This window comes from Falco naumanni, assembly GCF_017639655.2.
Source record: "Falco naumanni isolate bFalNau1 chromosome 6 unlocalized genomic scaffold, bFalNau1.pat SUPER_6_unloc_3, whole genome shotgun sequence".
NCBI lineage: Eukaryota > Metazoa > Chordata > Aves > Falconiformes > Falconidae > Falco > Falco naumanni.
Window position 1 is genome coordinate 35,031 of NW_024427326.1, and position 26,749 is coordinate 61,779.

The following is a 26,749-nucleotide window of genomic DNA, read 5'->3' on the forward strand; positions in this document are numbered from 1 at the left end:
GAGCAGTCAAGAAACTTTAGAGACTTTGAAAGAAATGACAGTGGTCATGTTTGTTAGCCACTGTAACAATTGTAGGTATCATGTACCGCCACATGTGACTCATCTACCTGTGGTGTCTGTTCTGTTATCCTTTGTTAGACATCCGCCTATCTGCTGACCTTCTGTGTTAAAACTTTAGCGGAACACTTCAGCAGGAGAGGACAGATAAGGGTAAAAGAAATAATTAAGCAAGAAAAGCAGATGGCCAGGAAGGGCATAAATTACCTCAGACTGATAAGAACACTGCAAATGTGCAAGACCATGACATAATGAGCAAAAGGTGAAAAGTACACCATGAGGAAGACCTACAGCCTTCCTCCCATAGGCCACTGCCCACATTCTGAAGACCCGGCCCACAATTTTTGGAAGAATCTGCGCAAGCGTGAAAGACTGATAAGCTAATTAGCATACGAAGCGAGGGTAGGCGGGTTCAGGTAATGAATATGTATAGGCGTTAATGGAATATTCATTGTTTCATTATATAAATATAAGATAACCTGCCCCTCTGGGTGTGTACGATTGGTGGAAGGATCCCCCGTACGCCCGGCGCCGACAATAAAGAATACTTAATCACTAAGAAATTCTGAAGACGTTCTTTGAAACAATCTGGCACCCCAGATGGGACGGCTCTCTGCCTGACCGTAGGACCCGCTGGGAAGTGGACTCCCTTGGGTACCCCCGGGATTTTTCCGGAGGGACTCCCCAACTCATCGGATCACTGCGGAGGCAGACAAGAATCCCATCTCCTGTAAGTGATAGTATTCTTTATTGCTGTATTCTGGTATTACCGGTAATCTGGGGTTACCCGTAAGACGAGAAAATTGATTTCCGCAGGGTAACATCTGGGTATGCTTGGGAACTAGTTTCTCAGGTATACGTCTGGGTATGCTTGGGAACTAGTTTCTCGGGTATACGTCTGGGTATGCTTGGGAACTAGTTTCTCAGGTATACGTCTGGGTATGCTTGGGAACTAGTTTCTCGGGTATACGTCTGGGTATGCTTGGGAACTAGTTTCTCAAGTATACGTCTGGGTATGCTTGGGGACTAGTTTCTCGGGTATATGTCTGGGTATGCTTGGGAACTAGTTTCTCGGGTATATGTCTGGGTGTGCTTGGGGACTAGTTTCTCGGGTATACGTCTGGGTGTGCTTGGGGACTAGCTTCTCGGGTATACGTCTGGGTGTGCTTGGGGACTAGTTTCTCGGGTATACGTCTGGGTGTGCTTGGGGACTAGTTTCTCGGGTATACGTCTGGGTGTGCTTGGGGACTAGTTTCTCGGGTATACGTCTGGGTATGCTTGGGAACTAGTTTCTCAGGTATACGTCTGGGTATGCTTGGGAACTAGTTTCTCGGGTATACGTCTGGGTATGCTTGGGAACTAGTTTCTCGGGTATACGTCTGGGTATGCTTGGGAACTAGTTTCTCAAGTATACGTCTGGGTATGCTTGGGAACTAGTTTCTCGGGTATACGTCTGGGTGTGCTTGGGAACTAGTTTCTCGGGTATACGTCTGGGTGTGCTTGGGAACTAGTTTCTCAAGTATACGTCTGGTCTGGAAAACTCAGGTATACTTCTGTGGCTGACACCCTAAGTATACTTCTGGTTCTGTTTGGGTTTTATCGGCATTTAATTGCCATCTGGAACCTGGCAAGTTTGCTTATAAAGCTTATTTGCTGCAGTGTTGCTTATTTTGGTTACCGGATTTATGGAATGTGGAATTTGACTTTGATAATTGTTACTGTGATTTCGGCTATATTTTTTTATAATAGTGAGCTCTTGGTGTTGCTGTAGAAAGATACCTGTGTGTTGCGTTTTGTAAGTAGTAATTCTGTAAGTGATAAGTGTGTTCTGTGAGTGTAAGCTGGAGAAATGGGAGGAAAACAGAGTGGTGGGATTTTAAAGAAAAGCCCGTTAGGATGTGTTTTGAGGGATATTGGAGGGTCTGCTGGTGGAAATGTGAATAAGAAAATACTTTGCTGCAGTATGGAGAGAAGGAAAATGGGATGAAGTAATGTGTGCTGATATGTTTGTGTGACAGGGAGGAGTGTGGGATTAACACCACCTGATCTTTGATTATGGCTCTAGAAAAGGATAAAAAAAACAAACAAACAAAACTGTACTCAGTGTCTTGCTTTATGTAAGTTGCATTACTATAGTATATTTACATGAGGATCTGAGGCTGTGTCAGTGTTGTGCAGGTAGGGTGATGCAGCAGAAGGAGATTTGTAAGATTAAACACCTGTGCTGTGGACAGGATGTCCACGTTGTATGCAAAACTAGCTCTACTCTGCCTGTGGGGGGGATGGAGCACTTTGCTTAATTTCAGCTGACAGTGGCATTGCTCCAATTCAGCTCCACAATACAAAGCCAAGTTCAGTAACTGATTTGTAGATTTATTTGCAGGGATATTTTTTTGGTGACTGTGAACACGTCTGTGGCTTTCCATTCGAATACTGAAGCTGCTGCTGGTTAACCTGAGTTAATATGGTGCTTAAACAGCGTCTTCTTATAGGCTTAAATTGTGGGAGGCACAGAAGTATCCTAAAATAAATGTGTGTAATTATGCCTGTGCTTAATGGATTGTAAAGAAATACTGAAATTTTCTAAGATAAACAGGCAAACACAGTTGTCAGAGTAATACTTATATGGCGGTCTTAAAGGTTTTAGTGCTACGGAGGTACAAAATGGAGAGGCTAATGAGCAAGGCCTTGATCCACGTTCTCTTTGGGGCACCGTTAGTCCTCTGGTTAAAATTTTAGGTTTTTGGTGTACCTGTTCAATAGCTTTAAGGAAGTTCTTGTTGAAAGATTTGTGTTTAAAAAAAAAAAAAAAAATAGCGCTGAGGTTGTGGTTCTTTCTGTGCAGCAACCAGAATGAAACATGTTGTAAGATAAAAACTTGTGATAATGTATGTAAGATCTGAAGCCGGGGGAGGGGGGTGGAGAGTCAAAGACCCTGTGAAAGTGTTAAAGTATTGGGGTGAGTTTGTACAAACCCCCGTACCCCCTCGAAGGTGCGGCTGAGTCACGCTGGACGCATGGCAGGGTGTTTGCTGTTTGCCTGCAAAGGCTGATATGTAATAACACAAACTTAAAGCAACAAGTAGCAGATTTGCATTCAGGGTAAGAAAGAGTTAAAACAGAAGTGCTGCTGCAGAGGCAGGCTTGTGTAACCTGCAGAGCAGGAAGAGCATCTCCTGCCCCGAATCCTCCTGCTGGTGGGGAGGAGGGGGTTGCTGTTGCTGACAATTGAGCAGAAGGACCTGACAATGTCACCCCAATTGCTGCAGCATTTGCAGGACAACAGGACCGGTAACGGCCCCTTTAGGGCAGGGAATGGGTATGAGGTGGAATTTTACTGAATAGGAAACCAACTTATTTGTTAAACTTCAGTAAAAAAATAATAATAATAATAAAAAAAATTGTTACAGTTGTGGGAGCTGCTGGCCACCAGGAAAACATCCTGAAACCTTTAAAGTACAAACTAAGAAAACAAATAAGAATGCCAAATTCACCAAAATCTTTGTTGGGATGAGATTTATTAGAATATCTAGACGTTTAAAGAAGGAGAAATGAAACTAAAATTTAAAAATGATCAAGTAATTGAAATATTAAGCTTATCTTTAATTCAACAGAAAAGAGGAAAAGAGGACCTCCCTGAAGTAAAATAAATTTTTAACCAGGTGTATCCGAAAATAAAAGGTGAAAAATGCTTTACCTGTTACAGTAAAAATGATAAGGGAGAGGCTTGCCCAGTTCAGATAAAAACAATATCCCTTGGTCAGCAAGGCTGTGGGGATATTGGCAGAAAACCTGAAATAAAATACACTCTGTAGTAGATCTACTAATGTAAATCTGTGTGTTTTGCCATGACAGTGACTTGTTATGGGATGTGCAGATGAAACTCTGTGAGTTGGAAAAGGCAATAATAAACATCTCAGCTGTAATAGAAACAGTGGAAAATAGAACAGTTGATGCCCTCCTGGCACTCCAGGAGGAAGTTACTGACTTACCGAAAATAGTATCACAGAATCGTATGGCCTTAGATTTGCTATTAGCCTTTCAAGGAGGGGTATGCACTGTGATCAATGTAGATTGTTGCATGTATGCAGATCAGAGCGGGCGAATCACCGAGGACCTCCAAGAAATAAGGAAACAAGTAAATATTCTACATAAAGTGACACAAGACAACACTTCTTGGAGTTGTTTTGAATTATGGGAGAAATTGACATCCTGGTTGGCCAATCTAACATGGTTAAAACAATTATTTGTAATGATCATTGTAATTGTCTTTCTATTTTTAATTATTAGTATAGCTGTCCGTTGTGGATTTTGGTGTTTTAAGGGAACTGGAAATTCCTATAGCGAATGGAAGAGAAATCAACTGCGACAAAAATTGGAATCTAATCAATACTTCGAGTCTGAGTAAAAGAATTTACTGATTTCTTTGAAAAGGGGGGACTGAGAGAGAGAGGGGGGTTAAGAGATAGGGTAGAGATTAACAATTGTAATAGTCTGTTTAGCTGTTTAGGGTAAAAGTTGTAAAATTTAAGCTGTTTGCCAAATCTTACACGGTTTGCTTGGGTACTGTGATAAGGTGTACAGGAGTAAAGGGCTTCATGACCATATAAGTCCAGCTTTATGACCATATAAGTCCAAAGAAAGATTACAACCTTGCAAGAACAAGCCAAAGCTGGTTCTGCGGTTTGGACAAAGAGCAGGACGTTACTGAGCCTGCGCCAGATGTGGGGGTCACGAGGAAGACTCACCTGCCTTCATCCTCAGGACCCCTGACGACCACCAGCAGGGGACACTGCGCAAACTCAGTCGGGAGAGAGATATGAAATGACTTGCAGAACTAATCTTAATACAAAGCGGGGATAGGTAATGCATATGTATAGGCGTATTACATCATATTATGAATATGTAATGAGTTGTCTTATAAAAACAGAGCAAGTTTTCGTATCAGGCGCGCACGGTTTTGGCGGGACTACTCCCCCGTGCTGCCCAGCGCTGAATAAACATACCTACTTTACAATCTTACAGATTGTGGAGTCTGCTTTCCGCACGTCATCTGCATTGACAACGAAATACAAGGAATAAGGTTGGTCAGGTGCCTCCTACCATAGTCAAGGGCAAGACTGGGTTGGCCCCTGTGTTTGCCACCAAGAAGAATCTTGAATTCTGCTGTTGGCTGCAACCCAGCAGGCATTGAGCGGTGGGAACATATGCCATGCCAGACCTTGATGTGAGGAATGGCCCCCTCTGTTATAAGAGGATCATCCAGGAAGGAAGAACATAAGATGGCCCATTGTTGCACTGATTTGGAAATTGGAACCCGCCTGGCCGACCATGAGGCCAGACGAGTAACAGAGGAGGTAGGAAAGGAGGAATTATCCTTAATACCAGACGATAAAATCCAAACTGTAAGTACAGATCAGGAGCCAAACTATTCTAAAGAAAACTTAAAGAGAATTCAGGACATGAATGATAAAATAAAATTAAGTAAGTGGACTTATTTAAGGGCTGGTCATATAGTGGTACCATCTAATTGAATATGGACCACAGCCCTATTATTAATAAGACGCATTGGGGAGCTGATGCTTTATATAAAAGTCTAAATCAGAAATTGATAGGGCAAAACTTGTATACTGTAATAAAACAGGTGACTCAGCAATGTGAAATGTGTTTATGCAATAATCCCAATAAAGCAAATAAAATGAAACTAGGGAACATTAGTAGAGGAAATGTTCCAGTGCAACATTGGCAGACCCAATTTCTCGGAACGTCCTTGAAAAGGGGGGTATCGATATTTATTGGTACTAACAGACACCTTTTCAGGTTGGCCAGAAGCCTTCCCATGCAGAACTGCTAAAGCCCGGGAAGTGACCAAAATACTGCTCCAAGAGATAATACCTAGGTTTGGAGTCCCAGCGGTAATGTCCTCGAATAGAGGACCACATTTTGTGTCCAGAATAGTGCAACAGATCAGCCCCCATCTAGGAATAGATTGGCAATTACATACCCCATACCGACCACAATCGAGTGGCCAGGTAGAAAAGATGAATCAATTCTTAACACTATGGTACACCCCATTGTGATCTTATTGATCAGTTTAGGAATTTCCTTAATACTAGCCATTATGTCATATTTGTGGGTTTGGAGAATGTTTAAAAGGGTAACACTTATGTATGATGCTTTATGTCATTCGGGAAGACTGCTTAAGTAAAAGAATTTACTTAATTTAATAGAAAAGGGGGGATTGATATGGAGAAATAGTGTGAAATGGGGACGATGGAACACCGGCTGTGATTGTATATGTCTGCCCAGGAATGTGGTGACTAGTCATGGGTGCGGTGTCTGGTCACATAGGCACACAGCTCTGAGGAGACAACTACAGTTTTGAGGAGAAGCCTGCCCCTCTTCCTCTAACAAAGGGGCTATTAAAAAAAGAAAGAGAGAAGGATGAGAGATATTCCAATGCTATCTAGAGGGAGGGAGTGCTAAGTCTCCTTGCTGGAGAAGATCGGATGGTCACAAGGACATGAATCACCTACAACCCTGCAAGCCCACCACGTTCCAGGAAACGGACTGATATAGGAAGCGGGGTTTAGGTAACGAATATGTATAGGCGTTAATTGAATATTCATTTGTTTCATTGTATAAATGTAGGATGGTTTGTCACTTCGGGTATGCAGGCTTGTGGAGGAGCGATCCCCCGTGCATCTGCGCGCAATAAACACACCTACTTTATAACTTTCGAGTTATAGAGTCTAATTCCGCACGTCACAAATGCTGGTGTGTTTTTTTCTGGCTTATTAACAGATGTTGATTCTGTCCATCATATGTTGCTACAGAACCGAGTTGCTACTGATTTTTATTATTAGCACAGGGACACAAGTGTGAAGGCTTTGATAGGGTGTGTTACGTGAATCTGAGTGACCACTGTGAATTAATTTACAAAAGTATACAAAACTTCAAAGCCTTAAAGCAAAGATCTGCAACAGAGCCAGGGGCGGGATGCCTTTGGTCTCTTCTCACGGCTGGGAAACTTTGGGCCATGACTCAAAAGTATTACAGGATTTATTATAATTACCTTTAACCACCTTATTGATGTTTGCCTGATGTCTCCCATGCCTTTTTTTTCCTGTATTCAGTGTTTAGTTGATTGTAACATAAAGCAGGTCGTGGTCACCCAGCTACACACCCCCTTTGCCTCCTCGCAATTAACAAGCAAAGAAGAGGACAGAGAATGTCTGAAGAGAGAGATAGGAGAGGAAGCTGGAGAATATTTTGACCTAACAAGAGATGAGAGAAGAGCTAGGTATTGTGAAGGAGACTAGGAAAGATAAACATGGTTATCTAGTGTTTAATAGGTGTCTGCACGCTTGTAGTGATATATAGCTATGTAACTGCATGAATGATTCCTGCCCTGAGCCTGGTGGAGCATACAGCTGCGGTTTGTGTCCGGGCTCAGAGATGTAAATAGGGGCTTCTCTGTTATGCTAAAGTGTGTCTCTTTGCATAAAAAAGAGAGGGAATGAAGGGAATGACGCCAGAGGTATGTTCAGAGAAGGCATGCTATGTTTCCAACTTTCTGACTGAACCAGTTCTTGTTTGGTGTGCCCTTCCACCTATGTATAATGTTAATCCAAAAGAAGATGATATTGTTTACACTTTGAATGTCGATAATTGTCTTTCTGTAGATGCTAATGTAGTAGGAGGCTACGATGGGAACTATTGCAGCGGTTCTCCTGTTTCCCGGAGTAACAGCAGGGAAAGCATTAAAGAGTTAAATCACCTTGTTTGGTAGGCAGTTCAGAAGGTGAGTCAAAATTGCCACTGCTTTTTGTTGTTGGTTCAGGGACATGGCTGTGAGGATTTTGATGGTATGCGCTGCGTGGATTTTAGGCGCCCCGTTGCAGCAACATGGTATCAAAATCTGAGAAAATGTCAGCCTTTTTGGCATCCATTCCCTCAATTGGCAGGATTGTTTGTTTGCTGTTCCCTTGGTTGCTGTGATGTTTGCAAGGGCCCTGCAGAACATGGCAAACCTGGTACCAGCTGTTCAAAAACAAAAAGGGGAAATTGTAAAATTGTGTGGAACACAGACAGTGGGTTAGTTTGACATTGATAATGTGTCTTAGTTGCTTTTTTATTTGTTCTATTACTTATACCTTGTTTTTGCTCGTTCGGTTTCCAAGGTTCTTTTTGTGCAGCAGGAAGGGGGAGATGCAGGAGCGGGCTGGAAACTAGGACCATGCCCGGCGATCGGTTAGCTGAGAGGGATGTGCTGGAGCTTGTCTAGACAGCAATTAACATGATGAGACCTGTTTACAGAGCACAGGGGAGGGGAGACGGGTGGCGCCTGGCGCCAAGGAAAGGTACCACCTTGCTGTTAGCTGCTGGCAGTTAACCACCAGTCGGGGATTGCCCAGTATGCAATGCTGAGCTTCAAGAGCCAATCTGTTTAAAACGCGCAGCTTCTGAACGTGTCTAGAAACTCGTGCTTCTGTACAATCAATTGACATTTGCTTGCATCGAGCTGCGTCCCGTCTCTCCATTCGCCGCAGCAAAGCTCTTGGTGTTTGCGGTCCTGGAGGCGTCCTGGTGTCACCACGCCGGAGGATCGTGTCCTGGCCCCTCTCCAGAGGATGGCTTTGTGCCGCCCCAGCAGAGCAGTGGTTAGCAGGGAGCGCCGGAGGAGCAGTTTGTTTGATGCCCAGCTCTTCTTGGAGCCCCTTTGCTGCATCGGAGGAGCCGTTGGTGGTGCCACGCTGGTGAGCCGTTGATGGTGCAGCATTTGAGGAGCCCCTGAGCGCTCGGCCGCAGAGGATCCCTTTGTGGTGCTGCTCTGGAGGAGCCATGTTTGGTGAGTGCTTCAGATTTTACTTTAATGTTTGTAAGCATGTGTTGAAAATTAAAAGGGTGTTGCATTTTTTTTAATAGAGTATTACAACAGTCAAAATTGTGAACTTATATCTGTTGTTTCATTGATTGGGATGGCTTACTCTACGAGTATATGAATACATTTCTGTTGTGTATTTCTGTTTATGATAATTATGCTGCAGTAGTAATATATATCTCTCAAATATAAAACCTCTCAAATATAAAAAAATTGCCATTGCTACAAGAATGTTTCGAACTAACAATATTGTGGCTGAGTTCAGTACTACAGAACAAAGTCCAGTTCAGTTGTGTGGTCTGCATCAGTTACTGCCCTGTCAGTGCTTGTGAAGGTCCAGGGGAATGAATGACTGTTCTTCCAACCCACCTAGAAGCCTCTAAAATGTCTCTCTGGAGAGCCTGTAGTTGCCCTGCAGATACCTTGTGCTGCCTGTAAATAGTGTCTGTTTATTGCGTCCTAGCAGCCTATTTCATTTGAGTCGTACAGCTGTGATGGAGCTGTGTTGTCAAGATCCATTACAAACACACAGCCAAACAACCAGCCCTCCAGTTTTTCTCTGGTAGCCAGCATGCTGTCCAGCAAAACAGAGTTTTCAAAAAACCCATCTTTTGCTTTTTGAAAATGTTACCAAGTCAAGTGGCTTTCAGACAGTCTGATAAATAGTGTATAGAGCAAGTGGATTTTTCTTAGATCTTCTGTTGTGTATCCAGTTAGAAGGGACACGTGGGTCAACATCATTGTATAGTAGATAATAACTACATATAACAAATGAAGTATCAGCCTTTACTGTAGCTGAGATCCCTGGATGGCTACTTACCTTTTAGTAAGTAAAGATTCAAACTGATGGCATTACTTGCAGTAAAGAAATATGTATCGAACATGACTTTGGTGTATTTGCATTGTTTTTGCAGCCAAGGTTTAGAGTGTGGTTCATTTCTAGAGAAGTAAGTTGAAAGAAGGGTAGCAAGACTTTTCTGGGTTTTTAGTTGGTTGGTTGGGAATTTTTTTTTTGACAAATAGGTGTTTGTTTGTTAAACCTGCTGTTTGTCTTTAGCTCTACATGTGGAAACTCTATAGCAAGGTGCTGGTAAGGCTCTTCTATGAAACTTGAAGTTTGTAGCCTTTCAGGTATTTCCTCCAAAGGTCTAAAGAGGTTTTTTTACTGCATGAAGGTTTCTATAGATGTTGTTTTTTCTGAGCGAGGGGGAAGTGTGTGGGGAAAAAAAAAATAATTTCAGGCAATGGACACCATCCAAAAAGTAGGTAGTTGTCCAGGCTGCATTTGAAGGGCATAACTGGTACAAACTTGTGATCTATTTCTTCCTCCCCTCTTTTGTAACTGGGAAAAGGTACTAAAGAGTAAATGTTTTTTCAGGTTCCTCTTTCTGGCGATAATGAAAGCAAACCATCAAAATCTATTCAAAGAAAGAGAGTGCTTCCATCTTGGATGCTGGAAAGAGACCCCCTGGTTCAGAGGCTTTCTGAGCCTCTAAGGGAAGGAGGTAGGTTTGCAGTGTAGTACGTTTGCACACCAATATATATTTATGTGCTTTGATATAACTGTAATTGTAATGGTGGTGATAGAAAGTATTAATTTGTTCCTTCTCTTCCCGTGCTCCGTGCCTGGCAGCCAACAGAGACTGACTTCTGCCTCCTTTGTCATCAGTCCTGGGTGTGACAGAGCTCTTTCTGATCAGTTTACATGGATGTGTTTGGCAGAGCTGGAAAATCAGGTGGCAGTTACCTATTTGATTTTGTTCCTTTCAATGCAAGCCTCATAAACTGTTAAACAAAACCGCTGCTCAAATGTAATTGCCTCGGGTGTGATTAAGAAAGGGCAAAGTCAGAATTAGTATCAAATGATCCAGACAGCAGCATTTTTTCAAATTTTCATTTGAAAGTGAAACTATTTTCAATAGTTTCATTTGGTAGGCAGTTCAGAATGTGAGTCAAAACTTTTCCCCCCCTTAACTTCCATCTTCCTAATGCTTGTTTAAAAAACCAGAGACAAAAAGCACTTGCATATAAAGGTCTCTGTTTTAACTGTTAGAGCCTCACTCTGTATCACCAGAAACTCACCTTGTGTACTTGACTTAATTAAATTACTTGTCAAGTGCATATTTCCCTGGTTTTAGAAAAACAAAATCCAAAATTTTCATTCCCGTACAAAAATATGAATGCATGCCTAATAGTTCCATTTTGGATGGAACTTACAAAAGTACCAGGAACTTACAAAAGTTTTTCCCCCCTTACTTCCCCTTTCAAACTCTAGACTGTTCCCTGCTGGCTTATTCCCTCAGGTATAAAAATTGCAGGTACCAGAGGACCTCTGCTGACTGTCTTTGGTCCTGCGCTAGCGTGATTGCTTTCTTGCCTTTGGAGGGGGTGTATGTGTGTAGGGTGAGGGGTTTCGTTTGTTTTGTCTCCGCAAGTACTGTACTTTTTGATATGTATGTGTATCTAACGCTTGTTTCAAAGGCTGAACGCTTTGGTCAGGTAGCTGTAGAGATTTGAAGCTGTGTGGGCCGGGGACACCTGTGTGCTGTTGAAGGCCTGACCTTGGGGGAGCTAGGGATATGTATGAACACTACTGGAGCTGTTTAAAAAATCCCTATGTGAGGGAATGATTCTAGTTTAGGATGGGCTGCTTTAATAAAACAACCGATCTCTTCTGAAAATCTAAAATATTTCCTTAAAACTGTGGAACGGTTTGCATCTTTCTAAGGTGATATTGGGTGGGAAGGTAGAAAGGTAGAGAGTAAAACTAAGAGGCTGCCCCTTTTTTGTTTTTCTTCTCCCCCTGTCTGTCTTCTTACTGGGAAGGTAACGCTGATTTGTGATTTTGAAGTCAAACATTAAAATTTGAACCGTTCCTTGCTTTGTAAACATGACTCTGGCACATGTCTATTTTTTGAAGGGGGAGAGTTCTTGAAGTCTTGCAAAATGGCATCAAGTATTTTTCTTCTGCATGCGTTTTGCAGCAGATGGAGCTGTCTGGCCCTGGCTGTCTCCCAGCTGTATATCCAGCAATAGCCCTTCAGGACAGAGATCTTGCGGTTTTCTGAGCTGTGAAGCTTTCCAACGGGAGGCACAACGTTCGCTGTCTTTCTGTTGGTTACTGGCCGATGAAATAATGGGCTGTGATGTGGGTGACTAGGCAGGTGGGCATACCCTGATTTTGCCGTGTCCTAATTGATGTTTGTGTGCATAAAGTGGTTATCTGAGGTGATACTAACACAAAAGATGTGTGGTAAAAGTTGTCCTTGGACCGTGTAGTTTACTGATCCGCTCCTATTGTGGAAATGAACTTGTCAGTGGCACTGAGACAGTCAATCCCGAATATCCTTTGCCACATATTTATTGTTTTCCTGCAAATTTGCCCCTCAAGCATCTGTTTCATTCTAAAATACGCTTTTTATTCCTGTAAGCAGGGAATGAAAAATGTGTGGTTGAAACAGCACATGCCCAGCGCTGCTACTTCTCATGCTTTTTGCCCAATGTTCTGCTTCAGCGCAGATTTAGATTTCTAATGTGGTCAGGATTTCACTGTAAAAAGTTGCATTCCAAAAGAACCCTTTTGTTTTTCTTTTAAGGTAGTAGAATGAAAAAAGGCCAAGGGAGAGGAGGAAAAAGTAATACGGCGTCATTAAAACCGGAAGTAAATGTGCAGCAGAAAAAGAGATCAGCTTCTGAAGAAACTGCAGAGGATTTTGAAGGTGAAGAGCAAGATGAAGGGAAAAGGAGCTGTCTTTCCATGCCTGTCCCTTCATCTCAGGTAATGTTTTGGCTCAGGGAAGAACCGTGGTATTTCAAAAACTGAGAATGTAGCTCACAGTGTGGTGTTGAAGGCTGGGTCTACGTGTGTTCTGCTTGTAATTTGTTGTTCAGCAGTTGTTTTGAAATGCCAGTCCATTGGAGAGCTCTATAGCGAGGACGGTGGAAGCCTTCATGAGAGTAGGTTTTTTGCACTTCTTCCTTGGGATCTGGAACTTTGGCTCCCAAAGTTCCACAGGAATACCAGACTTTTCAGCTTTACAGCAAGAGGCTGGTAGACATGGGCCAAAGTACTGGTCCTAGGAGTGGCTTGGTGTGTGGTTTCTTTCTCCGAGAACCTTCTAGGGATAGGTGATGGTATGACACTGATGTAATGTGGTACTGGACTTTGCCCAAACTCGTGCCGTTCTCGGTAGAGTTTTATGGTCAGGGAACGATGGTACATGGCGTAGCAACTGCTGCGCTTTGAAGAAAGGTAGCATGGAGTGTGCTTGTGCCACGATCTCAAAATCTGAGTCAAAAAAGAAGGACAGACAAGAAAAAGTAATCTGAAATCCAAAATGCTCTGTGGCAATAAGCGAACAGACGCTTCAGCTGGTCAGTCTCTGTGTGTCCCCAAATTACAGCTGCGTTTATAGGCAGTGAAATGCTGCTAGTAATGAAAAGAGGAGGATCGTTATCAAAGTGAAACAGTATTTTGGTGAGAGCAAACTGAGGCTTTCACTGACTTTTCCTGTAAGTGAACAGCCTGGGGGAGGTGTTTCTAATCTCTAGCATTAGAATTGCCTGGATCTGTTCTAGGATCTATAAAACACTTAAAATCCCGTTACTAGATAATGCTTTGTGGATTTTGACACTGAAAACTCTTAGGGTTTTGTTTTTTAATTAAATCTTAAGGTTAGCTGAAACGCGTTACTCATGGCGAGCGTACCCTTCGGGATAGTTGGGATATAAAGTAGTGGCTCTTTTTATCTGAAGAAGTGTTCTGACTTGTGAGCTTCTGTGAAGCCTTACTTATTTTCTCCTGATCGTTCTAGAAATATTTCTTATCTGAAGCACAGTGTACTTGCCTTCAGAACTTTGCAGAAAAAATAGTAGGTTAGTTCAAGCACAAGTAATAATCTTAGAGAGCTCTAAAAGACTGGCATTTTGATATCAAAGCCAGAATCACGCTGCTGCTGTCATAATTAAGGCAACTGAGAAAATGTCCTGTAGGGTAGGAACTGAAAAGATTCTTAGTTCTTTTAAGTGCCAGCAGCCACCAGGTGGCAGAGAGGTCACACGTGTGTCATAGCGAGTGCCAATAGCGCTGTTGTCTTTGGTTTTCTTTGATTACGACCTGTTTTTTAACTAGTCGTCATCATCATGCCCGTGGAAGTGTTTAGTCTCATTACATACAATACAGGCATGTAATACGCAGTATGAAGTATGTAGCAGAGAAGTCACAAGTGGAAGTGGCAAATTAGAGTCATTTAGTTCTGCTTTGCAAATGAAGGGTTATTTCCTGAGCGGCAGTTGTTTACTGAGCCTTAATTTGGGAGTCTTAATAAAAAAAGTCACCTTTGTCTCCAAGCCGACTTACTAAATATGCTGCTGTCTGGATCATTTGATACTAATTCTGACTTTTCCCTTTCTTAATCACCCCGCTGCTCAAATGTAATTGCCTCGGGTTTTGGTTAACAGTTTATGAGGCTTGCATTGAAAGGAACAAAATCAAATAGGTAACTGCCACCTGATTTTCCAGCTCTGCCAAACACATCCATGTAAACTAAGTATACATCTCCTGGAGGAGGAACTTAGATCACAAACTGTAGAGAGCAGAAGCTTTTGAATAGTTTGGTAATGTACCAAAGTAGTTCAGCTTTCGATACGGGTCTGCTTCTGGGTGACGTCTCAGTTGTTGGGACAGTGCTCTTGTCTTGGTTACGTATCTCGTATCCTTTTTCTAAAGCACACATCTCTTATTTTCAGCGGACGTGTGTTCCAAACTTTAAAATGCAGGATTTGTCAAAAGGGAAATTTTTACTTAATGGTGTCTCCTGACAAACTCTTGTATGATTTAGAGTCACAAGCTGAAGCGTTTAAGATTTATTGGGGTGGGATTAAGCTCAAGGTGTGTGTCATGAATTCCCTGTATCTCCTGCATATAGATAAATAGATATCTTCCATCTAGCTTGCTATTTAAGGGATTGAAATTGATTATTGTATAGGAGGGTACGTTCTTATAGAGGCTACTGTATCGTCACATGTATAATCCGCATTCATTTTTCAGGAGCAGTACTTCTAATCAAAAGTTAGTGTAAACTGAAGTCCTTGGACTATTCACAAACGAGGTGGTGAGAGAGGAGCCTGACCGTGTCGTGAGGGAACTGAAGCTGAGGACGGGAGCTCTAGAATAAGTTTTCCTTTAAAGTGCGTGTGTGTTCTGAACTTGAGCCTTTCATTCAGCAGGTGTATTTAGCAGCTAACTTGAGTTTGGAAAGTGGGGTAGAAGATTTTAAAGGCTGGCCCAGATGATCTTTTGAGGTCCTTTCCAACCTGGGCTCTTCTATGATTCTCTCCCTTTGAAAACAGGACTGATGAGGCGGAGTTGACCTTAAAGCTTTTAATTCTGAAGCGTGTACATTTTCAGGTCCTTCAAAATGTAACCTTGTTCCACAGAATGCATCTGGATTTCCTCTTGAGAATACCATGAGAAACATGGAAGGAAATGGCAAGACTGGAACAAAAACCCCTGGAAGTTCTCTGGAAAAAAAAGATAGGCAGCTGCATAGTAAATTGTCTAAAAGAGTAGGTCAGATCTCCAGTAAAGAAAATAGAATTGAGGACACAGAAAAGAAAGAGCAGATTACTGGTTCTACAAGCCAACAAGCTCACTGGGGCAGGACTTCCCAATCTTTTGGTGCCCAGGAGGGGATTCTTGAGCCTGATGCAAATCTGGATTACAAGACTGAGATTTCTGATTCAACCAGAAGTGCAGATACTTCAGAAAGCTCCAAACACAACAAGCGTAAGAGGACACCTTGCATGTATGGAACAGGCTGTTACAGGTAAAGCAAAAATAAAACTAGCTTAAGCTAGCTTGTTATTAAGAAGTACTGTCTTAGCTACAGAAGAGTAAACAGTAAAGCGGTTACAAGCTTTGGTTTGAAAAAGATATTTTGGTAAACGGGGGGGGACTGATGAGAAACCAGTGGCATAACAAGAATTCTAAAAGTCTAAAAGGAAGAGCCAGGATGTCTTGCTAACTGCCAATATAGCCTAAACAAGGGATGATTTACTTGAGCAAATTGAACAGTGCAGTGTCGTAGGAAATAAGAAACAAAGGTCCACTTTAAAAAGAAAAGAAAGAAACCCCGCTGTGTGTAGAGTACATGTACCAGCAGGGAGAAGAGATGTAAATGATTGAAATGCCCAACATAGACCCTGTGGGCTTATTTTATTAGCAGCTGAAACTTTTATGAAAGATGAAGTTATTGCATGCTTTGTGATCTGAATATTTAAAATACTTACTATTTGTTATCCCTAAATAATGAAGAACTACTTTTGTTATAACTTGGCCAGTCTGCACTTTTGGGTTTTTTTTAAAGCGTTCGGACCCCCCTTAAAACCCGAACAAGTCACACTTATAAACTCCCTGTTAACCCTTCTCTGGTCAGTACCCTTACCTGGTCAGTGTCTTTGGCGATACTTCAATTGAGGGACAATATATTATTTTTTTTTTCTGCTACTCATATCCTCTCGATTCACGGTGAAGGATCTGTCATACAGATGTTTTGTGCGCTACAAAGGTTGCAGCGAAGTTCAAAAACGCCAGTGCTGCGTGCCTGGTCTCCTGCTCGTTCTTTCTGCCCAGGCAGGGTCTGTAGTGTGGTGTGTTAATGTATTGAATGGAAGATAGGAATCTAGAGGTGTTCCTGAGGCTAGGAAGTGACCAGTGACCTGCAAACTGCATTTTGGAGAAGGTTTTGAGCTCCAGATAAATCCATGTACATTGTAAGCACAAAAGATAAGGCTAATCCAGGAAGCAGGGGGGCCTGTGATTATTTTTTAAAAATTATTATTACTATTATTGCTTTTGTATTTTTTTCCTCTTCCCCCAAGCGGCTTGAGCAATAGTAAAACCTGAGGTTGCTCAGAAAAGAAGCCAGGACAAGTAAAGGGGTTCTTGTATGTATTTGGCGTGCCTATTGCTGCAGGTAACGGTATATCAAAAGCGTAAAGCTGTCGCATTAATGAACGCTACAGACTTCAAGTTTACACGTAGCATACTTTCACGCATCTCAATTTTTGCCCTTAATGATTATGAGGGAAACATGTTTTATTAGGCAGTCAAGCTGATCCGGTAGTCCAAATGCAGCCTTTAGTTTGCTCCAGCTCCTTTTCTTTTTGCTCAGACAAGTTTTCCCCTGTGTGGGGGTTAAGCTGGTGTAATGCTCTGACATGCTGAAGGGTTCCTAATGTTTTGGAAAGCAAGTTTTAGTTACAGGTAATGTGGAATAGGAGTCTGCACGTGCACATTTCTTCTTGGGTCTTTATTCTAAAACATTTGGTGGCAGCTCTTTTGGGAAGCGTTGCTTTATAAGAAAAAAGAATGCTCTGAAATAGCACATAACAAAATCTTACTTTGTTGGAGAAATTTGTAAATAGGAAGTATCAAACCCATCGGTTCTGATCTTCAGGAACTGTCATGAGACGAAACCTGCTGGTTTGCAGCAAAGCAAGGTGCTTTGTAGTCTGTCTTGGTGGGCTTGCATTAAAAGCAAATACTAAGGAGTCATTCTGCATCGATGAGATGGCTGTGGTGGAGTAAAGCAAGCCATTGCAGTTACCCCTGTTTTTGACAGAAATGTACGCGTGTGTGATGTGAGTGGACGCTTTGAAGGAACACATGGGTCGCGTATTCAGTTTTTCATGGTGTGGTGTTTTCCTTGAGCAAAACCTGGTTTGTAGAGTTGCTGAGGAAGAGAAGCTGCTTTGAGTGCTCTTTTCAGTACAATGAGTAGTTGGTTTTCGTCTCCTTCCATTCACCTTATGAAAGGTGTCTTCTGACGCAAGGTGCTGTAGGAGTCAACGTCTCAAATGAGGACTGCTTTGGTAACCAAGCCATTTCCTTAAAGTGTTCTTTCTAGGTGAGGTTTCATAGTCATCAAATGTCATTTATCCGATAACTAAATGCTCTTCAGTTTTCTAGTCTTTATTTTGTGAACTGCTATTGAGAGACACTTGCCTTCTGGATATGACAGGCACCTTTGGTAGGTGCCTGGCAGAACGGCACAAGCTGAAAAGATGAAATGTTAGTTTAGTTGATTTTATTAGACGTCTCTTACACAACACATAGCTGAAACATTTAGGAAATAACTTTGTAACCCATAGCTCAGTTTCTTCGTTTATGAATTGGAAACCACTGCTTTTGAAAGAATCCAGCTTGATTCACAGCTCTCGCTCCAGAGATGATTCTTCTTGTGGTCCTCCTCAGTGTGAGATTCTCTTTCTGTGGTAGTCTGAAGCTTTTACCAAATCGAAAGAAACTGCTGTTACCACTAGGAGGCAACGTGCTCTGTGTATGTTATGCCTGACTATATTTGTTGTCAAGGAGCTGACCTTTTGAATACTGTCTTTGGTTCATTTTCTTGTCTGCTGCTTGTTTTTCCCAAGTTAGAAGAATAGGGAATTAAAAATAAAACCCAATCTGAACCCACCCCCCGATTTCAAGGGCCGCATAGTAGCGGTGCGATACAGCTGAACTCTCCTCTCTGAAACTGTCATTCACAATTTTGGTCCAGGGTTCTGTCCTTTTGCTTGCCGGTGATACTGTTCTGTGCTGACTGGGTGTGTGTGAACCTTTCCTGGAACTGTCAAAGCAGGGCACGCTCAACCAACCTTTGGATTTGTGTGGGCATTCTTAGAAATACTTTGGTCTTTGTTTGTTTATGAAAATCAGTATTTTTCATTTCACCTTCAGCTTGTACATCTGGCAGCTACAGACTTGCATCTGTCTTTTTTTGAGACCTGTTTTCTAATAAGACTTACAATTTAGAACTTACACCGCAGGTGTGTGTAAGGTGTTTGTAACTTCAGACTTGAATTCCATGGCTTTACAGCTAGTGCGGGTAATTCATTATATTTTCACTACCAGTTTCTTTAGTAGGCTGAGAAAAAAAGCCCTTGGGATGGCAGGAGTCTCCTGCATGTGATTATGAAGAGCCAGGGATTCTGACCTTACCACTTAAATTTGCTTTAGAAGAAGCTTTTAAGATGCTTTTGGGAGCTGCATCGATGAAAACTGTCGTGAATATTTCACTGAGCGACACTCAGCTTCTGCTTGAGATGACTGCGTCGATTCTGAAGAACTTTCTAAGTTTTACTTGTGTAATTATTTGTGTAATTTTCTGCAACGCAAAGCGCAGGGACACCAATTCGGAGCTTCTGTATATGTTTATGAGAAGGCGGGTCTCCTGAAACTTTATTCTTAAAATAGGCTTTTCATTGGTTAATTTTTGTGCAAGTAAAGCTTAATGATTTTCTTTTGATCATACTAATAACATATTCCTATGCAGCGAGGTTTTGTTGTAAAACTAAATAACTTTGGAGTGCAACTTCCAGCATGAAAGATGGTGTGCTCTTACAACTGTGATTTCTTGTATTCAAAAAAACCCAAACAACCCTCAAACAAGCCAAAGTCCTAATAAAAGGAAGAAGATTTTTGCAAGAAGGGATAATATTTGCTTAATAGAAGCTATGCACTTCTCTGCTGCTTTTCATTTTGCTGGATATTGTTGCACAACATATAGAAGTGGAGTGAGTATAAATTATCCACATCAAGGTAGGATAAACTATGATTTTTATTTTTTTTTCTAGTCCTGAGCATCTGAAGTAGGACATGTTTAAGGTGCTTCAAAGGTAAAGTATAATAACTTGAGGAGCATCATCCACTGGCCCAAAAAATCCTGAAGCCCAGTGATAGGAAGCATACATCGAGACCCTTTCCTTTTTCTTACTGCTTCCTCCTATACTCTTTTCTCTCTTTCCTCTCCTCTCTCTTTCTTTTCTCTCCTCTCCTCTCTCTTTCTTTTCTCTCCTCTCTCTTCTTTTTTTTTTTTCTCTCCTGCAATAAGGGCTGTTTGGTATTGGCCAAATACCTTTTGAAGTAAATTTTTGAAAGGAACTGGCTGTCACCTAAAACAGAATAGGTTAGCTAATTGACAGCTGTTAGGCCTTCTTTCCTTGGTGACTAGGGTCTTATTGTAGGAATAAGTATTAAACTGATTTCACAGAGCATTAGCTGCTTCTGTATCCCTTTGAGAAGACGAATTGTGTTTCAAATGACCGAATTAAAATTCTAGCTAGTATTGCTAGTAAGTTAGCTCTGTGCATTTAGAAAACAAAGCAAGCGGTCTCTAAAATTACTTGGTTTCATCCCATTTATTTTTGAATGGCAAAGGAAGTAGGCAGCCAGCCTGAATTTGGTGATGTTTCCTGAGAACTTGTGGAATAAAATACTGCTAGATGCAACTTTGCAATGATATCTAGTGAAACAGTATTGACTTACCCTACAGTCTGCAGAAATTAACAGAAAAGACCAGGACGAGGCGTCTGTCAGCTGTGTAAGTAGATCTGAGGCACACTGGATGTCTGATAAGTAACTCATGGAAGAGTTTATCTGTAGCTTGCTTGCTGAGCTTCCTGAATGAAAGGTACCAGGCAAATGGAGATGTAAAGTATTAATACTAAATATCTAGTCTTTTTTTGGTGCCTGAATGGTTGCTAGAGCTCACAGCACTCAAGTAGTCATTTTGCCAAAGCTGTAACAAAAGCTTTTTTCTTATGTTGTTAGTTGAAATGCTGAAATTAATACTGTCTGTTCCGCAGAAAGTTCCAAAGAGCCGGTTGTGAATTTAAAGGAAGGAATGCCTGTGGTCAGTGAGGGAGCTGTTGTGTATGTGGCGAGCTACATACATGGTTCTGGCTTTGTGTTTCTCAGTGCAGCAGTAACAAGTACAAATTAAAGCAGTACTCGCTCTAGTTTAAAGTTGTTCCTCTTGCTTGAGGCAAGCAGGTAACGTTTATAATTTGCACAAACATGTTGAAGATTATGTGTTCTGGGAATTGATGTGGTAAATCACAGAAGTCTTTTGCGGATATCTTTTGGAAAATCATTTCTTAAAGCATCTCCCATTTCTTGCTTTTAAATACGCTTGAGAAAAAGTGTCTCTAAAAGAAATCATTAGGGAAAAGTAGATTTGCTTTTAGTACAGTATGTTCACGCTGTGACATAATTTTTATGTAGTGTCTTTTGATCTGTCACCTGAATTTCTCCTGAAGTCATGATGTGTTTTTCTGTGTTCTTTTTAGCATCGCTTTACAGAAAATCTTCACTAAGTGATGTTGTTTATAGTTGCCGTGTCTTGTACGGTGTGCACGCAAGCCTGTTGCCTAGAAGCAGTAGAAAAGGCCTTTGAATGATGCATATATGTGTATTCACTGCTTGCTCACCTTGGATTCGACTAAGTGTTGTAGAGCACGAAGTCATGGATGCTGGTAATGCGCTCTCATCACTGACGTTGGTGTGGCTCCGAGCTGTGTCTTACGGTACAACTTCATGTCGTCGTTGTGATTTGGTATTTCAAATAAAATGCCACGGTAGCCAAGGCAAACCTGAGAGCACCATCGGTGTCATGTCCAGTAGACTGCTCCGTGTTTTGCCAATTGACAGGGTCGGTAGATGGCACACAGACACCAATACACAAAATAACCTTGCTTTACTGTTTGTTTCAAATTAATGCCGAAAATAAGGCATATGCACGTACAAAAGGGTTAGCCTACGATACCCTGATTCAAGCGGTGAAAGAGATAAGCAAGGCAATGCACCCGATCATTACTATTCACCATTAGCTGTAGTGACTAAGACAGATACATCACCAGTTGCCCTAATACATTACCATCACCCAGATCCGCAGTCGCTGGGGATCTTGTTGCAGCAAGGATCTGGAGAGCCTGTCCCGGCAGCTGGGAAGTCCTACGCAGGGCATCTGGTAGGTGAGGTCTCCAACGTCACTGCGAGAGGCTCCGGCTTTTATACTAGGGAACAAACAAGTTCACATAACTTCAAATGCAGAAACATCTGGTTTCACTCTCCTGTCAGATCCCACCAAAGCCTGGCCAGGGCTCAGGGAGGACCTGAGGGAGATTCCTGTATCTGCTGGATTTTAACCACAGAAAATACCTGGTTTCATGGCCCTGACCACCTGCCTGTAAGCAAGGCAGGACACACGGTATCTTCACTAATGATTATATTTTATCTGTCTTTCGCTAATGGTCATACATAGTTAATGATTGTGCATATTTCGCTGATGTTTGGATACTAAATATATTTAATGTTTGGTTGGCGGGTTTGTCTAGAGGTCAGCTTTGGCTCGGGGCCTGTTGCTCAGGCCTCAGTACTTCATCCCTCTGGAATAATACGCTGGCATTTGAAGTATTCAAGTGAGAAGTAACTTTCACACGGAACAGAATGATTGAGACCTATTGCCTAAAGCTCACAGGCGATCACCGGAGAGCGTGGGAAGTCTCCAGTGCTGCAGTTGCTCGGCTGCCAGGGGTGATCCTTGCGGCTTGAGCTGAGACTTTGCGAGAGGTTTGTATGGCACTTGCACAGCTCCAGAGGGAGTCCTAACGGAGCCAGCTGCTCAGTAAGATTTGTGCTATATGACTACATCAGGAGATTGTGTATGTGTTGGAGGTCTGAAACTTGGAGCTGGTGGCAAACAGGAGAATTTGTGTTTTAACCTCTTGCAGCATGTGCTGAGACAAAACTTTTCTTCTCTTACCCTGAAAGCAGGTCTTAGATTCTGCATAAATTAAACGTTAAAAGCTGCTCTTTCTGTAACCACAGAAAAATGAGTTGTCACTGATTCAGTAACACCTTTCTTGTCTCCACTTCTTGCGTAAAAATGGAATAGTCGGTTCTTGATCTATCTTTGTCTTTTGCAGGAAGAATCCCCTTCACTTTCAGCAGTTCAGTCACCCTCACGATGATGACTATCATGAAACCGAGATTGTAACTCAGGATAACAAAGATAACCGGCCTGAATGTCCGTATGGAACGGCTTGTTACAGGTAAGAAGCACTGTGCAAAATGGCTTTGCTTGTTTTACCGGTTAAGAATGTTCTCCCCTGGAGTTGCAAAATGGCTATAGGATAGTGATGTTAAACCTCGACTGTGGCCTTCCAAAATCTGCTGTGGACAGACTTCTACCTTTAAAGCACCCAAGTCTGTGCAACATTTTTTTTGTGATTTCAGCCGGTGAACCTGAAGACTTGACTTTTGAAACCTATTCAGCGGCCCAAAAATCAAACCTTTTTCACTTTTCAACATGCAGTAAACTGTTCTTCTTGTATAGAAACAATAATTTATTGTTACGCGTTGTTCCTGATATGTAACTTTTAGTTTAGATATTGATAAAATATTTGTTGAGGTTTTGTACAAACTCTCTGTTTTAATCCGTATTTGATGTGTAAGCAAGCATAATTTAGGTACCAGCAAGAAAATGCAGTTCATGGCAGACTGCTGCTTCTTTTAACCACTGTTGATTCAAAAGATCCTTTTGTTCCATTTGTTTCTCAACATCTAGGTTTTACACTTCTATTTAGCAGAGTTTCATGACTGCTTTGTAGTTGGTGCAATGGACAAAGGGATATATTTTGAGGCAACAGCCCTTCTGTGGGGGCATACTGAAACGAACAGCTGCTGTTCAAGATTGTGCTTGAGCAAAAACATTTTCTCTCTCTCCTGGGAAGTGTGATGATCCTAAAGAGCGTGTTCTTCACAAAATGTAAGAAAATGAGGGTAGCTTTTAGGAAAAAGCCATCTTACGTTCAGCTAACACAGAAGTATTTCTCATCTGAAAAACATCTGTGAGATGAATTTCTCATCTCGGGAGCAGAAATCTGGGTTTATACCGGTCATGAAATTGCCGACATGCTTTCCAGGAGTACAGCGGAACTAAAACTGTCTCCCCTTGCAGGTAAGACAACTCCTGTGCTGCATTAGTTGATCTTTTCTTAACCTGTGTTTCATTCTTTTGGGGGTAGAAGCAACAGGTGTCATTTGAAGGGTTTTCATGTTATTTTTGTTGTCTTTATCTGCTGGCTACTACTTGAATACCTAATTGAATTATCTAAGTGCTATGCCTTGAGTTGGGATCAAATGCTCTGATGCTGACAATACTTGCAAAACACCGAATTAGGCAACTGTTTTTGTTTCAGTACAGTGTATTTAAAAAAAGGTGTACTTGCATGTTTTTATTCAGGTAACAATCCCTTCTAATGCACATGTCATGTACTTTGGGACAGCAGTAGCCATAAAACTGTAAATCAACTTGAAGTATGTGAATTTGTCACGTTATTTGACATGAAAATAAGGTATTTCTACTGAAGAGTATGCTGGTTTTGAAGAATAAGAAAACAAATAAATAACTAGTTTTACGAGGCGGTCTTCACAGCAAGGGTGTTTTGTAAAATATCCCCAAAATTCTGCAGTTACAGAAATTAATGTTGTGTTTCAAGCAATGTCACGTGGTATGTTATTCTTAAATAGTGGGCTTTCATTCTTTTCAGAAGCAAAAATTATGACAACTGATCCAGTTTTCTTCCAAAGTTGGATATTTTTTTTTTTTTATTTTCTGCAAAACAGTAAATTGAGCTGAAACTATTTTAACGTGCAGCCTTGAGAAAAGCCTCTAATGCACTAACACAACAGATTAGCACGATGTAAGTGGGACCGAGTTAAAATATTAGAACAGCATTGGATAACTGCTTGGGGGGTGGGGGCGTGTGGAGGGGGATAAATCAGCGTGTTGTGACCTGGATCACAGCCTGAATGAGGGCAGCATTTACTGCAGATCCCAGAGTAAGTTTGATTTTATTTTTTTCATTGCATTGATGCTGTTTTTTAATAGAAGACATACACACTTGTATGTTGAACTTTCTGGATTGCAGCAGCATATTGCAGAAATGAATAATCTCTCTTAACAATCCTTCTATGTCCTTTCCCTGTGGTACTACTTTGAGACAAGCAATAATTTTCCCAAACTATTTGATTTGTAGCTTTATGTTGCAGAATATTGAAGCTTTGCCTGTGTATCTGAGACTTGTGATGCACTGGGCGTGCATTGTGCTTTATGCACCAGAGGTTCATGTTCTGGTTTCGTTTCTAGTGAGAGTAAATAATTGGATCACTTCTTATTATGCTGAACAAATGCATCTCATCTTACAACTTTGGGAACTATCTCATCTCTTGGTTTTGATCAGCTTTTTTTTTTTTGCCTTTTTTTTTTTAATTAAAGGCCGAAACAAGAGGAACTCTTACTGAACCCTATTTTTTTTTTTTCCACCCTACATTCGATATGCTGAGACACTGCAGTAAAGCACTGGTCACAGGAATTTTATTTAAAAAAGAAATTAAAAATATTCACAAAATACAAAGGAGTTCTGGAACTTGCTGAGCTCTTGTTAAGCGTGGAACAAGGTGCAAATCAAGCTTGTACTGTTTTCTTCTTTGCAGGAAGAATCCACAGCATAAGCTAGAATACAAGCACAGTGCACCTCCAGGGTATAGCCAAGTTGTTCAGTATAGCTGAAGAAACCCCAAACCCAGTAATTGATGCCAAAACCTTGTGAATAAAATGCTTTAGAGTGAGTAACACTGCATTTGCGGCTTGCTCTGTGTTGCCCCTGCGCCCCTTGCTCTTAAGGCATGAAGGTGCTGCCCTTGACACTGATAAGGAAGTTCAGGTTGCTTGCCCGCTGCACACTTAACATTCACTTTTTTAAATGTTTTTCAACTTGAAGCAAGATGGTCTGGGTCAGACACCATTGATGTAGTTTTGTATGCTTTGTATCTTAGGGATATGAGAAACATGCCATGTGGGCAAGTGGCTATTTTCATGAGTTTATAACAGGTTTTTTTGAAAATTAAGCATGGTGTAGTGTGATCTTAGCAGATCTCTCTATTCTGCTTCCTCCATTTGGAGCTGGGAGGTATTACAGTGAAAACAGGGAATACACTAAAGTATTTCTTCACATTTCAAATGGATACTGCGGTAAATTTTTTCTATAGCTTTTTTTTCCCATCCCCATAGCATGTATGTTCTGTTGAGGCATGGGAGAGGATATAATTAAAACCTGAATCTGAGCTTATATTCTAAAGTCTTTCTATGATTCCAGTAACTAGACTTGTTGCAAAACACAGGGGAATGTACTGTTTACATTTTGTCTGTTCTTTAGAGAATTCAGAGAGATACTTTGCATTTTTTTTGTGCTTTTTTCTTAATTACTGGGACTTGGGAGTGGTTTTTTTCCAGAATTTAATTCCAATGCAAAGAACAATGCTTTAGAGCAGGAACAGTTATGGAAATGTAATGATAATGCATTTTTACTTTAAAAAATCAGGATTATGACGTTACTACTCCTGCCCATGGCAGGAGGGGGTGGAAACTACATGACCTTTTAGGTCCCTTCCAACCCAAACCATTCTATGGTTCTATGGTTAATACAGAGAAATTGCATTTATGGAAACAATGGTGTAAAATATTTAAATGCTTTGAAATACTGCAATTTTCTGCTTTAAAAACCGCAACCAGTACTGGAGACATTTGTCTGCAGGCAGCATGGTTCCTTACTTGTAAGAGTTGTTCATCTGAGTAATCTTTCAAGAATCATTTAATAAAAAAAAAAGGTCTTTTGGGGGCAGCAGAGTAGTTTTTACACTTGTGAAGACAGCACAACCATTGCAGCATTTCTTTTAATAAGTCAGTCTTCTGTTGTAGCAACCCCTAGGAATAACCCTTATTGCTATGTTGTACTCTGACCTGACTAATAACATTTCTTTCTTTAGTAACTGAAAGACGAACACGACAACGAACTTCAAAAAATGGTATGTTCTGATGGTATGAATGGGCACATCATCATGGGAATGCAACTGATCTGCTTTGGGTTTTGGGCATTTAGTAGTGTGGAGATGCTTGATAA

General features: G+C 41.4%; 1 protein-coding gene across 1 annotated transcript; it reads left to right on the top strand.

The window, feature by feature from the left end:
• Positions 1–10,307: 10,307 nt before the first annotated feature.
• LOC121081784 (aprataxin and PNK-like factor) lies at positions 10,308–26,654 on the top strand (the record flags this gene model as incomplete). Its single annotated transcript, XM_040581011.1, has 6 exons — positions 10,308–10,446; positions 12,538–12,719; positions 15,380–15,768; positions 22,712–22,837; positions 25,284–25,330; positions 26,616–26,654. Coding segments are annotated over exons 1-6 (922 nt in total), but the record flags the coding sequence as incomplete, so codon positions are not given.
• Positions 26,655–26,749: the final 95 nt, after the last annotated feature.